Here is a 12485-nt window from a genome sequence, read left to right as displayed (position 1 = left end):
TGAGCCGAGATCGCGTCACTGCACTCCAGCGTGGGCGACAGAGCAAGACTCCGTCTCAAAAAAAAAATAAATAAATAAATAAAAAATAAAAATAAAAATAAAAATCGTGTTCAGAAAGCACATCTCATGGAAATGACAAATATGGGAACTAAAACCGACAAATTTCTCCCCAAAATCCCACATGCAGAGCCTCCTGGCCCGGAGCCTCCTGAGGCGTCGGTTCTTTGATGACTTCCCATTTCTTTTCTTTTTTTTTTTTTTTTTTTTTTTTTTGACGGAGTCTGGCTCTCTCGCCAGGCTGGAGTGCAGTGGCACGATCTCGGCTCACTGCAACCTCCGCCTCCCAGGTTCCAGTGATTCTCCTGCCTCAGCCTCCCGAGTAGCTGGGATTACAGGCGCCTGCCACCATGCCCGGCTAATTTTTGTACTTTCAGGAAAGACAAGGTTTCACCATGTTGGCCAGGCTAGTCTCGAACTCCCGACCTCAGGTGATCCGCCCGCCTCGGCCTCCCAAAGTGCTGGGAGGCGTGAGCCACCGCGCCCAGCTGATGACTTCCCATTTCTTCCTTGGTTCTTTCGGAGCCACTTTGGGAAATTCGGTTCTATCTGCAGTGATAAAATGCAGGTCGGCTCTCCCCGTGCGCGGCCAATGGACGCTCCCAGCGCGGACAGACAGAACGGGGCAGGGCGAAGGGACCCCAGGGCGGGGCTTCATTCGAGCCCGGCCCCGCTCACCGCCGCAGCCGCGCATGCGCCATGTACAGGCTGCTTTGGACCCTCCCGCGTGCCGTTCTTACCCGGCCTGCCCCGTGCGGCCGCTTCCGGAAGTGGATCTCGTCTCCTCCCAAACGGAGCTTTGTGCCTGAACCTGCCGGGTCTGCGACGGCACCGCAGGGCTGCAGAAACTCGGGGGCCAAGGGCGGGCTGCTTGCCGCTATGGCTGGCAGTCAGGACATATTCGATGCCATCGTGATGGCGGATGAGAGGTGGGTGGCGAGGCCGGCCCGCACCCCGCCCTGTCTGGTTCTGTCCCAGCGGATTAGCCGCCGGCTGCCGCCCAGAGCGGCTGCTGGAGCCTGGCATCCCTTGGGCGTGCGCATTGGGGAGCGCCTGGTGGCCGCGGACGCAGGGACAAGTGTGGGCCTGATGCTCTGGTCTTCCTCTCCTCGCCCGCTCCGGTGGGGCACGTGCCCAGCTGCTCTTCCAGACCCGCCTTCCCTGTCAGGGCTGCCCCAAGCATCTGCTCAACCTAGTGGTTCCCCTCCTCCGAGGCCTCCCGGTCCTCTGGGAGGACAGACCTTTGCCATCTGGGAGCTGCCTCTTTTTCTGGTTCCTTAATCATAGGACATACGGCAGTATTCATGGATATGCTGATAGATGTGCCCGACCACACCCCTTTCCCTCCAGAGCCCCTGGGGAGCCCCTCGTGCTGCGATAGTGGGGGAGTTGTGAGTTGACTCCTGGCTGACTTCCAATGCCCGGCCCAGAAGACACGTCCATAGATGTTAGTTAAGAAAGCGGCCGAACATTTAGCAGTCAGTCGCTGACGTTTATTTAGCTCGCGCTGTGAGTCAGACATTGAGCTAAACGTTCCACCCTGGTTATCTACTTCAGCCCTACTTAGTAAGTGGATCCTATTATTCTTCGGAATTTACAGACTAGGAGGCACAGTCACTTTCCAGGGTCACACAACTAATAAGTGGGGAGCTGTGCACCCTGCTTCATGGGGCGCTGCGGCGCTGCAGCCCACTCCTTGCATGTTTGGTGACTGCAGGTTAAGATAGTGCCAGTTCCACTGTTGGGCCTCAGGGTCAGTGCTACTCCGGGTACCAGTCGAAGTACATTTTGTGATGATCTGATGCCATTTCTCTCTGTTGCCCTACCAGTGTGATGTCAAACCCTGTGTATGTTGCAGTTTTTTGGAAGCGGTTGACTTGGGCTAGTGCTACTTGAACACTTACAGAACTTTGGCCCCTTAACTCTGGCTGCAAACCAGACTTACCTAGGAGAATTTGAAAAATAGATTCCAGGCCAGGTGTGGTGGCTCACGCCTGTAATCCCAGCACTTTGGGAGGCCGAGGCGGGCAGATCACCTGAGGTCGGGAATTCGATACCAGCCTGACCAACATGGAGAAACCCCGTCTCTACTAAAAATACAAAATTAGTCGGGTGTGGTGGCGCAAGCCTGTACTGTAATCCCAACTACCTGGGAGGCTGAGGCAGGAGAATTGCTTGAAACTGGGAGGCGAAGGTTGCAGTGAGCTGAGATCACGCCATTGCACTCCAGCCTGGGCAGCAAGAGCGAAACTACGTCTAAAAAAAAAAAAAAAAAAAAAGGCTGCGCGCAGTGGCTCACACCTGTAATCCCAGCACTTTGAGAGGCTGAGGCGGGCGGATCACGAGGTCAGGAGATCAAGACCATCGTAGCTAATACGGTGAAACCCCGTCTCTATTAAAAATACAAAAAATTAGCCGGATGTGGTGGTGGCCGCCTGTAGTCTCAGCTACTCGGGAGGCTGAGGCAGGAGAGCGTGAACCCAGGAGGCGGAGCTTGCAGTGAGCCGAGATCGCACCTCTGCACTCCATCCTGGGTGACAAAGCAAGACTCCGTCTCAAAAAAAAAAAAAAAAAAAAAACGAAAGAAAGAAAAGAAAAGTAGATTGCGGGCCAGGTGTGGTGGCCCTCACTTGTAATCCCAACACTTTGAGAGGCCAAACTCGCTTGAGCCTAGGAGTTTGAGGCTATAGTGAGCTGTGATCATACCATTGCTCTCCAGGCAAGGCAACAGAGACCCTCTCTCAAAAACAAAAAAAAAGAAAAGTAGATTCCAGGGCCTTGCTCCAGATGTACTGAATCTCTAGGGGTGAGGGACTGGAATCTGTGTCTTCTGATTTGAATTTTAGGCTTTTCCTCCTTTACTCTGGCTTGTCTTACTGGGTCTGGGTAATACAAGAGAGAGAAGTTTTTCTGGAAAGAGTATTCTTTCTCCTGTTGATTTGATGAAGCATGCTTCTTCTTCACAGGTTTCATGGGGAAGGGTATCGGGAAGGCTATGAAGAAGGCAGTAGTTTGGGTGTGATGGAGGGAAGACAGCATGGCACGCTGCATGGAGCCAAAATCGGGTCTGAGGTAAGTGGGAACCCCCATCTGGAGATGAAGCCTCTTCATTTACAATTTATAATTTATTTCGATATTCAGTGTGATGGAGTAAGAATTGTCAGGTCTTTTAAAATCACAGTGCTGGTTGGGCACGGTGACTCACGCCTGTAATCCCAGCACTTTGGGAGTCTGAGGTGGGCGATCACCTTGAGGTCAGGAGTTGGAGACCAGCCTGACCAACATGGTGAAACCCCGTCTCTACTAAAAATACAGAATTAGCTGGGCATGGTGGCACATGCCTGTAATCCCAGCCACTTGGGAGGCTGAGGTATGAGACTTGCTTGAACCTGGGAGGCGGAGGTTGCAGTGAGCCAGGATTGCGCCATTGCACTGCAGCCTGGGTGACAAGAGTGAAACTCCATCTCCAAAAAACAAACAAACAAAAAAAATCACAGTGCCTTTGTGTGGGAGTTCATGGACTAGATGGACTGTTGCTGGAGAAATATTCTTAGTACAGAACTGAGAGTTCATTTTGCTGTGGGTAGATACAATTAAGTTATGCAGGCTAGATAAGAGAAAACAAGTCCCTGGTCTCCTTAGTTTACTTGGGAGTGTCATGGTGCTGGCTTATGTACTAAGCCAGTTGAATCATTGTGCAAAGAATGGGTGCCCTCTGTCATGTGAAAATATTCCATTTATGTTTATGTTGAAATTTCATTAACTTTATGATTTTCTTTTCTCTTCTTGCCCTTTGTCCTAGATTGGCCCTTACAGATAAGTGGCCCTTAGTGGCAAAGTCTGAGTTGAGGCAGTTATGACTATATTGGATATTCGATGCTGCGAAACAGATCACCACAAAATTCATGGGCTTAACACAGCAAATATTGATGATCTCACATGTTTCTGAGGGTTGGGAACTCAGGAGCAGCTTTGCTGGCTGGTCCTGGCTCAAGGTGTCAGCCAGAGCCGTGTCACCTGAAGGCTTGACTGGACTTGGAGGATCTGCCTCCAAGGTGGTGCTGTCACCTGACTGTGGGCATGGACGTCTCCATGGGGCTGCTTGTGTGTCCTCGTGACATTCAAGAGCAAGTGGTCCAAGAGAGCTGGTGAGGCAAGTGACATTGGCTTTTATCCCTAGACTCAGGAGCTTTGTGCTGTTCCTCCACATTCTGTTGGTTACGAAAGCCACCCTGGTGGAGTGTCGAGGGACCTGCACAGGGCATGGATACCAGGAGATGAGGACTGGGGCATCTGGGAGGCTGGCTGCCCCACCGATGACCTAATCTCTTAATTTCCATTGCCTAATGCTCAACAGGTGCTTCCAGAACAATAGTGTGAGAAGCACCGCTGCCTTCTGCCCCCATCTTTTGTTTTGAGATCTTGGTAATGAAAGTGTAGCTAGTTGCTTATTAATTTCACTCTTAAATATTTTTCACATTCACAGATTGGGTGCTACCAAGGTTTTGCTTTTGCATGGAAATGTCTACTGCACAGTTGCACCACTGAGAAGGACAGGTAAAGGTGGAGATGTCTTTCTTTCTCAGCGTAGGAACCAGGAGTTCTAGTTCCACGGGTTACCAACATGCCCCTGAGTAATCAGTCTGTCTGTTCCTCATCTGTAAAATGGAGAAAATTATCAGTGTCAAGCTTGAGTGTTGTTAGGAGATTTAACAGAAATACTAAATAGAAAGTGCCAGGCACATTTTAGGTGTTTGATGAACACTGGCTGTTGTTGCTTCTCAAGAGTTCTATGCTCCTGCCTTTTACCTGGAGTCATTAGTGCACCACGTGGCTTTTAGATACCCTACCAATAAAATAATGTTGACGTTGATTGTATTTTCTCATTCACCTTTCCCCTGAGCTTCTAATAAACAAATTATAGGCCGGGCGTGGTGGCTCACGCTTGTAATCCCAGCACTTTGGGAGGCCGAGGCGGGCGGATCATGAGATCAGGAGATCGAGACCACGGTGAAACCCCGTCTCTACTAAAAATACAAAAAATTAGCCGGGCGTAGTGGCGGGCGCCTGTAGTCCCAGCTACTCGGAGAGGCTGAGGCAGGAGAATGGCGTGAACCCGGGAGGCAGAGCTTGCAGTGAGCCGAGATTGTGCCACTGCACTCCAGCCTGGGCGACAGAGCGAGACTCCGTCTCAAAAAAAAAAAAACCAAATTATAACAGTTTTGTATGACTTGGGCTCAGAGATGAGGACGCCAGTGTCATCAGTTTTTTTAATGTAGCCAACTAAGTCTGTTAACAAGAAAATACATTTAAATGTGTTTAACTCCTTTCTGGAACTTGTCAACACTCAGTAAGTGTTAGCTGTCATTTGAATTGTTTTTAGCCTTTTAAAAAACTCTTCTCGGCCAGGCGCAGTGGCTCACGCCTATAATCCCAGCACTTTGGGAGGCCGAGGCGGGCAGATCACGAGATCAGGAGTTCAACACCAGCCTGGCCAATATGGTGAAACCCTGTCTCTACTAAAATTACAAAAATTAGCCCGGTGTGGTGGTGTGTGCCTGCAGCCCCAGTTACTCGGGAGGCTGAGGTTGAAGAATTGCTTGAACCCGAGAGGCGGAGGTTGCAGCGAGCCGAGATCATGCCACTGCACTCCAGCCTGGGCGACAGAGCCACACTCCTTCTCAAAAACAAACAAACAAAAACTCTTCTTCCTGCATTGTACTTACCGAAGCCCCATGTGGCCCTGCTTTATCTATCTTCATTCTGAAGCTGGAAATGAACCCTTGAGATGGTTTGGATACTCTGCTGTTCATGGGCGGCAGCAAGCGCGGGACCTGAGCTGGTGCTCTGCGTCATTCTGACACCTGGTGGCCTCGCCTAGCATGGGAGGGGCACAAAGAGAGTGGATAACACTCGCCCTGACCACGTGACTTGTGCTTTTATTTGAAATGTCTTGAATTTCTAGAAATACCTTGAATATCTTGAATGTTCAAATGTTTAAGAATGAGGATGCTTGCAACTGATACGGGTAGTTCTTTCTGCTCCATTTGTACCAGCAGTTGGGAGTTGATGGGATTCTGGGTTAGCAGAGGGGCACTTGAGGACATTTTCCTCTTGGTTCTCAGGCAGCAGCAGGCAGCTGGGGATCCCAGGGGAATCGTTGGCAGCCTGTGCTGCCACTGGGTGGCAGTCAAAGCTGAGCCTGGCTCTCAACTCCAGGCCACAAAAGGATGTATGTTCTTGGAGTTCTCTACCCGTCTCCCTTTTCCCACAGCGGCAGAATCTACCAGCTCCTGGAGAAGCACTCAGCTGTGTGTCAGTGGTCCCATCCCAGGAGATTGCCAGCCCTTACCCCAAAACAGTTTTGCTGACGTCTGAAAGCAGCACGCTCAGTCTAGTTAACAGAGAAGGACCACTTTGGTTGACGAGGGGCTGGTGGAAGCCCTGCCAGACCCCCTTCGCAGCCGCCCTCATCCCATCCAGTAGTACCCAGAGGTCTCTTTGGAACCTAAGGCTTTATTGTAGAGCAGGGTTCACGGATATTTGGATCTTCTATGTCAGGTTTTGTTTTGTTTTAAATGGTGAAGGGCTGATATTGCATGTTTTACCTGTAAATTTTTCCAAATAAGGATGTTAAGAGAAAAACACCTGCCACCTGCATTGTCATTCAGCAAAATGCTGGGCATTGTAACACCAAAGAAACCATGGAGAACGGCATCTCAGGCCAAAAGATGGTGCTTTCCGTTGAGTAACTAGCTTTCCGGTAAACTGCGTGACACTTCCGTCCCCGGCATCAGCAGTCTGGTGAAACCCTCCTGCAGACCAGCGCATGCCGGGGCTGAGCATGGGGGCTCTGGCACCGTCACTTTCGTTTTATTAGCCCTGAGCTGCTCACACCTGCCTGCCTCTGATGGTGCACCCGGCTGGGTGTGTCTGAGCAGCATCGCTGACCAGAGAAGTCACCGCTTGCCAAGTGGAAAGTGGGTGGTCCTCTGCATCGGGTTAGCATACAGCTACCTCCCACCTTTTGGCGTCTCCCTTTGGTTTCCCTGGAAACCAGGTGCTTTGTTGCTAAAACTGACTTGCTTTGACCTTTCACAGTTTTGTATTTTCTCAGAGAGGTAGCCATCGTTAGCTCTTGTCAACTGGATGCTGCTGGCAAACTTGCTCTTCTCTGTATCCAGGAGCACCAGCTGTTTGCACATACACAGGAGGTCTTGGTTGCTTTGAATTGCTGTTGATTCATCCTAACCGTCAGTTCTTTAAAATTCCCGTTAATCGAGTATCTTGCCTGCTCTGGCCACTCACATGGTCCAATGCGGCACAGGGGCAGCATGCTTCTCAGGACCACCTGTGGTTCATTGAAAAGACCTGGCCCCACGAGATGGACACATGTGTGGATTATTTTTAAACCCCTGTGGGTGAGAGCCCTGGTCTCCAGGATCCAGAGGAAACCAAGAGACTAACATTTATTGAGCACCTACTCTGTGCTAGGGTCCAAGCTTCATGTCAGTTTTTTTTTTTTTTTTTGAGACGGCGTCTCACTCTGTCCCCTAGGCTGGAGTGCAGTGGTGCAATCTTGGCTCCTGGCAACCTCCACCTCCCAGGTTCCAGCAATTCTCCTGTCTCAGCCTCCCAAGTAGCTGGGACTACAAGCACACACCATCACGCCCATCTAATTTTTGTATTTTTAGTGGAGACAGGGTTTCACCATATTGGTCAGGCTGGTCTTGAACTTCTGACCTCAGGTGATCCAGCCTCCTTGGCCTCCCAAAGTGCTGGGATTACAGGCGTGAGCCACCGGGCCCGGCCCATGTCAGTTATTTAATCCTCTTGAAAGTCTGTGAGGTTGCTGTTACTCTCCCCATTAAAAAAAAAAATAATAACAGAAATTAATTTCTCACCATCTGGAGCCTGGGATGCCCCCCATTTTACAGATGAGGCCAGCAGGGTTGAAAGCAGGTAGAGAGGTGTTGGGGAGCCGTCACACCCAGGGCTGCTGTCTCCTGAGTGCACAGCCTTTCTGCAGAACCTCCTTGCCTCCTCAGCAAAGCTCTGTCCTCCCTGGGGAGGGGACGGTACTGATTTCTGCCTTTGGAGGAAGGGGTTTGCTGGTTTACCTGCAGCTGAACTCTGGAAGGCTTTGAGCACAAAGATTCCAGATCCTGGAAAATCCCCATACCCAGAGCAGGCCTGCTCGTGCCCAGCCCCAGTCCCTCTTGCCCAGTTCTGTCTATTTCTGCGTGTGTGACCTCGAGAGTCAGCAGGGCTTCAGGCTGCCTCAGCCACTCAGCCCTGTGGTCGGAATGGAGGCATGTCTGTAAGCTAGGCACACACTTGCTGTAGAGGCACTGGGTATGGGCCTAAGCACGTTGCTAGGTAAATAAATATGATTTCGTGTAATGAGAGAATAATCATCCAGCTTTTGAACGAAGGCATTCTTAGCGCACCTGCTGGGTTTCAGTAAGCCAGCAGCATAGCTGTTGCGTAAGTTGAGCCTGTTGTGTGCACATGACTGAGAGTCTGTATTTCTATGCTTTACAGCAGAAAGATGAAGGTCTTAGAATCATTGATTGGAATGATCCAGAAATTCCCTTATGATGACCCTACTTATGATAAACTCCATGAAGACTTAGACAAAATCAGAGGAAAATTTAAACAGGTGCGTGCACTGTGTGTTTCCTCCTGCTGGGAGCGCCTCATTGTGCCTTTCCCAGGCGGGGCGGCGCACTCTCGGGGCCACTGCGGTAGTGGCCTGGAGCTGCGTGCACCGCGGAGCTGTCCGTAGAGGCGCCTCATCCTTGAGTCGCAGTGCGGGAAAACTGAAGACAGTCCGGAGAATAGGAGTTAGAACTCATTTATGGGCTGGCCACATAGACAGGAAAAGCTATAGCTAGAGAGAGAGTTATCTTCTCATTTTTCAGTAGAAATGCACAAGATTAAAAATACCATCTCTTTTCTTTTGTGTTTTCAGTTTTGTTCATTACTCAACGTTCAGCCAGACTTTAAAATTAGTGCAGAAGGTTCTGGACTTTCATTTTGAGGAAGATGGATGAACAGAGACCGAACATCGAGGAACAGATGTGTGTGTGACGTGTTTAGGAATGCAGTGAAGGGCCAGACGGTGCTGGGAAGGCCATTGTTCAGTGGGAGGGTGAGGGTTCCGGTTCGGCCGTGGGAGGGCCTCCTTCCCTGGGGTTTTCTGCCGGTGTCACCTCGGTGCCCGCCTTGGGGCCTCTCCACACATGCCCTTTGTTGGGCTGAAGCCGTCCCTGGCAGAGCCCTCGCACTGCTGCTCCCCGCTGTGCCCGCATGCAGGCCTGACGGCCTCCCCAGCAGCATAGGCCTAGCTGGTTCTGGGTTGGGGTTGGCTCTGGATAGGGTCAGTCCCCAAGCCTGGACTTGAGGCAGTTATTTTTTTATTATTATTATTATTTTGCAACGAGAGAGACGGTTGTCCCTGAACGAGGCTCGTGGGAGGTTTGGATGGTTGCTGTGCCGCATGTCGAGGCCGATTGTGCCCCCGGCGCTGCGGGACGTGCCTCCCGTGTTTTATTTAATCCCTTCAGGAGCCCACAAGGTGGGTGTTATTACCGTTTTACAGAGGAGGAAGGTGAGACGCGAAGGGATTGCCTGGTCTAAGGGCACTCAGCAGCAGAGCTAGGACTTCCGCCCCAAGGCCGTGCCTCACCGCCACCAGGCACAGCTGCCTCCAGGATGCACAGTACGGCACCTGCAGCACTGGCAGTCCCTGCCCTCCCTCCCAGGCTGCATGGGTCCTGCCGAGCCTCACGGAGCACAGGGGAGTCTGTGGTGGCCAGTTTGCCTGGGCATCTGGCTGAGAGGAAGAAAGGCCAGCCCGATCCTGAGGGGACCCAGACCTATCCTTCACACTGTCCCCAGAGGGGCGACAGGCTTTGCAGCATTAAAAAATGGTGAAGGGGGGAAATATTTTGAACCAAAGACCAAATGTTAGGCCACCGTTATGTTTGCAGAAACTTTGAGAACCATGTGTACAGGCTCCTGCATTCTCCCCTCTCCTAGGAGCTCTTTTGTCTCTGTCAGTCCTTATGAGGCGTCATACAGAGGCAGTGGGATGGGCACAGATGAGCAGAGTGGATGGTTCGGTGGGTCCCCACGAGGTGAGTGGTCATATGCGATGGCACGTGTTCACATATCCTCCTGTGTGCACCTCAGGGTCACCGAAGTCCCCACACTCTGGCTCTCCCCACCCCTCCTGTTCCAGAAAGCATGTCTGAAAGCAGTCCCCGACATTATTAAGGAGTTGCCATGAATCCACTTCAGTTTTAAAACCATTCCCGAATGTCCTAGTGCATTGTGCTGTGCTGCCTAAGCTGCTGACTGCAGGAGCCAGAGCAGTGACCCCCGCGGGAGCAGTGGCAGGTGGACCGCCGCAGTGGCTCGCTTTGTTTCTGTTTCAGTTTTTCTTTTGAGACGGAGTCTCACTCTGTTGCCGAGGCCGGAGTGTAGTGGCGCGATCTCGGCTCACTGTAACCTCCGCCTCCTGAATTCAAGTGATTCTCCTGCCTCAGCCTCCCTAGTAGCTGGGATTACAGGCGTACACCACCACGCCCAAGTAACTTTTGTATTTTTAGTAGAGATGGGGTTTTGCCATGTTGGCCAGGCTGGTCTTGAACTCCTAGCCTGAAATGATCCACCCACCTCCACCTACCAAAGTGCTGGAATTGCAGGCATGAGCCCCCACTCCCGGCCTGCTTTTTGCTTTTGAAGACAAGACTTAGGTCTCCTCCTCCCGAGCTCTAAAGCTGCGTGTGGCTGTGCACCCCTCATTTGTAGCCTCACCTCAGGTCTGGGGAAGTCTGCGTTGGCATCACCTCGTTGTGCCTTCATCAGTGCTGGTGCCTTCGCACAGAAAGACTCTCGTTCTTTCTAGATGGTGGGATCGGGCCTTTGTTGTGTTTCCCTTGGTGTTTTGTAAGTTGTCTATTGTGATAATGTATTATTTTTATAATTGGAAAAAAAGTAAATAGCATATTTTAAAGTGAAAGTTTGGGACCATTTATAACACATCATTTATAACACGGCATCATTTATAACACAACATCCAGCCAGTTTATTTCTTCCTCCAGGGTATTTAGGATCTGGATATGAAGGAAGACATGTGCCTTAGATTTCCGCCAGCTCATCTCCTTAACCCAGCGTAGACACAACCACTGCGAGAGTGGTCCCATTGTGTTGGGGACTGGTCAGCTCCTGCTCACCTGGCCCAGCCACCCATCAGCAGCTATTACTAATCCACCCTCCCCGAGACATCTCTATCCCCACTGTCCCCCACCTTCTGTCCCCTCCTGTGGCTGTGGCTGCTGGATAGACTGTTGAATTGGGACTCGGGAGAAGAGAAAGCCATTTCATGTAAAAGTTGAAGTTATTTCAATTAGTTTTTCTAGAATGTTAACAGCTAGGCACAAGCAAGAGTAGTCAGTCCTCCACTGAACTCTCCACTTTGGAATCACCTCTCAGAGTCACTGGATGGTCAAAGGGAACTGCCCAGGGGCCACACTGCTGTCCTAAAACATGACCACATTTCACTTTATTTTACATTCACCCCTTGACATTTTTTTCTGTAACCAGTGGCAAGAAAAGAATGAGGAGATATGGAAGAAGGGACAAGAGGCCTGTTTGCTGAGTGGCTGCTGGTGGCCCGCCCTTTGCCAGGATTATCCACCAGTGCTGGAGGCAGGGCTACCACTCTCAGTTTGCAGAGATATGAGGCCTGGCTGAGGACAAGTCCAGCGGTCACAGTAAGTGGCCAACTTCAGGCTTGTTGGGGCACAGCAGGGCTTGAGCAGGTTGCATGAACGATTCGCTTCCTGAGGCCGTTATTTTAGATATGTCTTCTTCGCCGAAGCGGAGCCTTGTTTTTCTGGGAATTTGCAGCCTGTCTCCAGGACCGGTCTTGCATCTGGCACAGCAGTCCCCAGCCTTTTTGACACCAGGGACTGGTTTTGTGGAAGACAGTTTTTCCATGGACAGGGCTTGGGGGTGGGGATGGTTTGGGGATGAAGCTGTTCCACCTCAGATCATCAGGCATTAGATTCTCATAAGGAGCACGCACCTTAGATCCCTCACGTGCACAGTTCACAACAGGGTTCCCGCTCCTATGAGAATCTAATGCCGCTGCTGATCTAACAGGAGGCGGAGCTCGGGCAGTAATGTTCTTTCGTCCGCTGCTCACCTCCTGCTGTGGGGCCCACTTCCTAACTGGTCATGGACTGGTGCCGGTCCACAGCCTGGGGATGGGAGACCCCCTGATCTAGCAGATTGAGGCCAGATTGAGGCAAAAGCAGGTGAATTTATGGAAGAGGATCCATGCTGGCTGCCTGTAGGAGAGGCAGTGCCTGGATGGGTCTTTAGCTGCCCCAGACCCCGTGAGCAGGTCTGACCTA

The 12485-nt window shown here is 51.2% G+C and overlaps 1 protein-coding gene across 1 annotated transcript; it reads left to right on the top strand.

The window, feature by feature from the left end:
• Positions 1–819: 819 nt before the first annotated feature.
• LTO1 (LTO1 maturation factor of ABCE1) lies at positions 820–11086 on the top strand. Its single transcript, XM_030811416.1, has 5 exons — positions 820–986; positions 3024–3129; positions 4544–4614; positions 8602–8719; positions 9032–11086. The coding sequence occupies exons 1-5, from the start codon at positions 937–939 to the stop codon at positions 9098–9100; spliced, it is 414 nt and encodes a 137-aa protein (XP_030667276.1). The 5' UTR covers positions 820–936; the 3' UTR covers positions 9101–11086.
• The last annotated feature ends 1399 nt before the right edge of the window (positions 11087–12485 follow it).

The sequence above is a fragment of the Nomascus leucogenys genome, chromosome 4, assembly GCF_006542625.1.
Source record: "Nomascus leucogenys isolate Asia chromosome 4, Asia_NLE_v1, whole genome shotgun sequence".
In the NCBI taxonomy this organism is placed as follows: domain Eukaryota; kingdom Metazoa; phylum Chordata; class Mammalia; order Primates; family Hylobatidae; genus Nomascus; species Nomascus leucogenys.
Note: the sequence above shows the minus strand (reverse complement) of the source record. Positions and strands in the feature narration are given on the sequence as shown.

Excerpts from the sequence above, each read along its gene's own strand:
- LTO1 (XM_030811416.1), top strand. The coding sequence starts at position 937 with ATGGCTGGCAGTCAGGACATATTCGATGCCATCGTGATGGCGGATGAG. Across the intron at positions 987-3,023 it reads ATCGTGATGGCGGATGAGAG|GTTTCATGGGGAAGGGTATC; the intron begins GTGGGTGGCGAG and ends TCTTCTTCACAG. Across the intron at positions 8,720-9,031 it reads TCAGAGGAAAATTTAAACAG|TTTTGTTCATTACTCAACGT; the intron begins GTGCGTGCACTG and ends TTGTGTTTTCAG.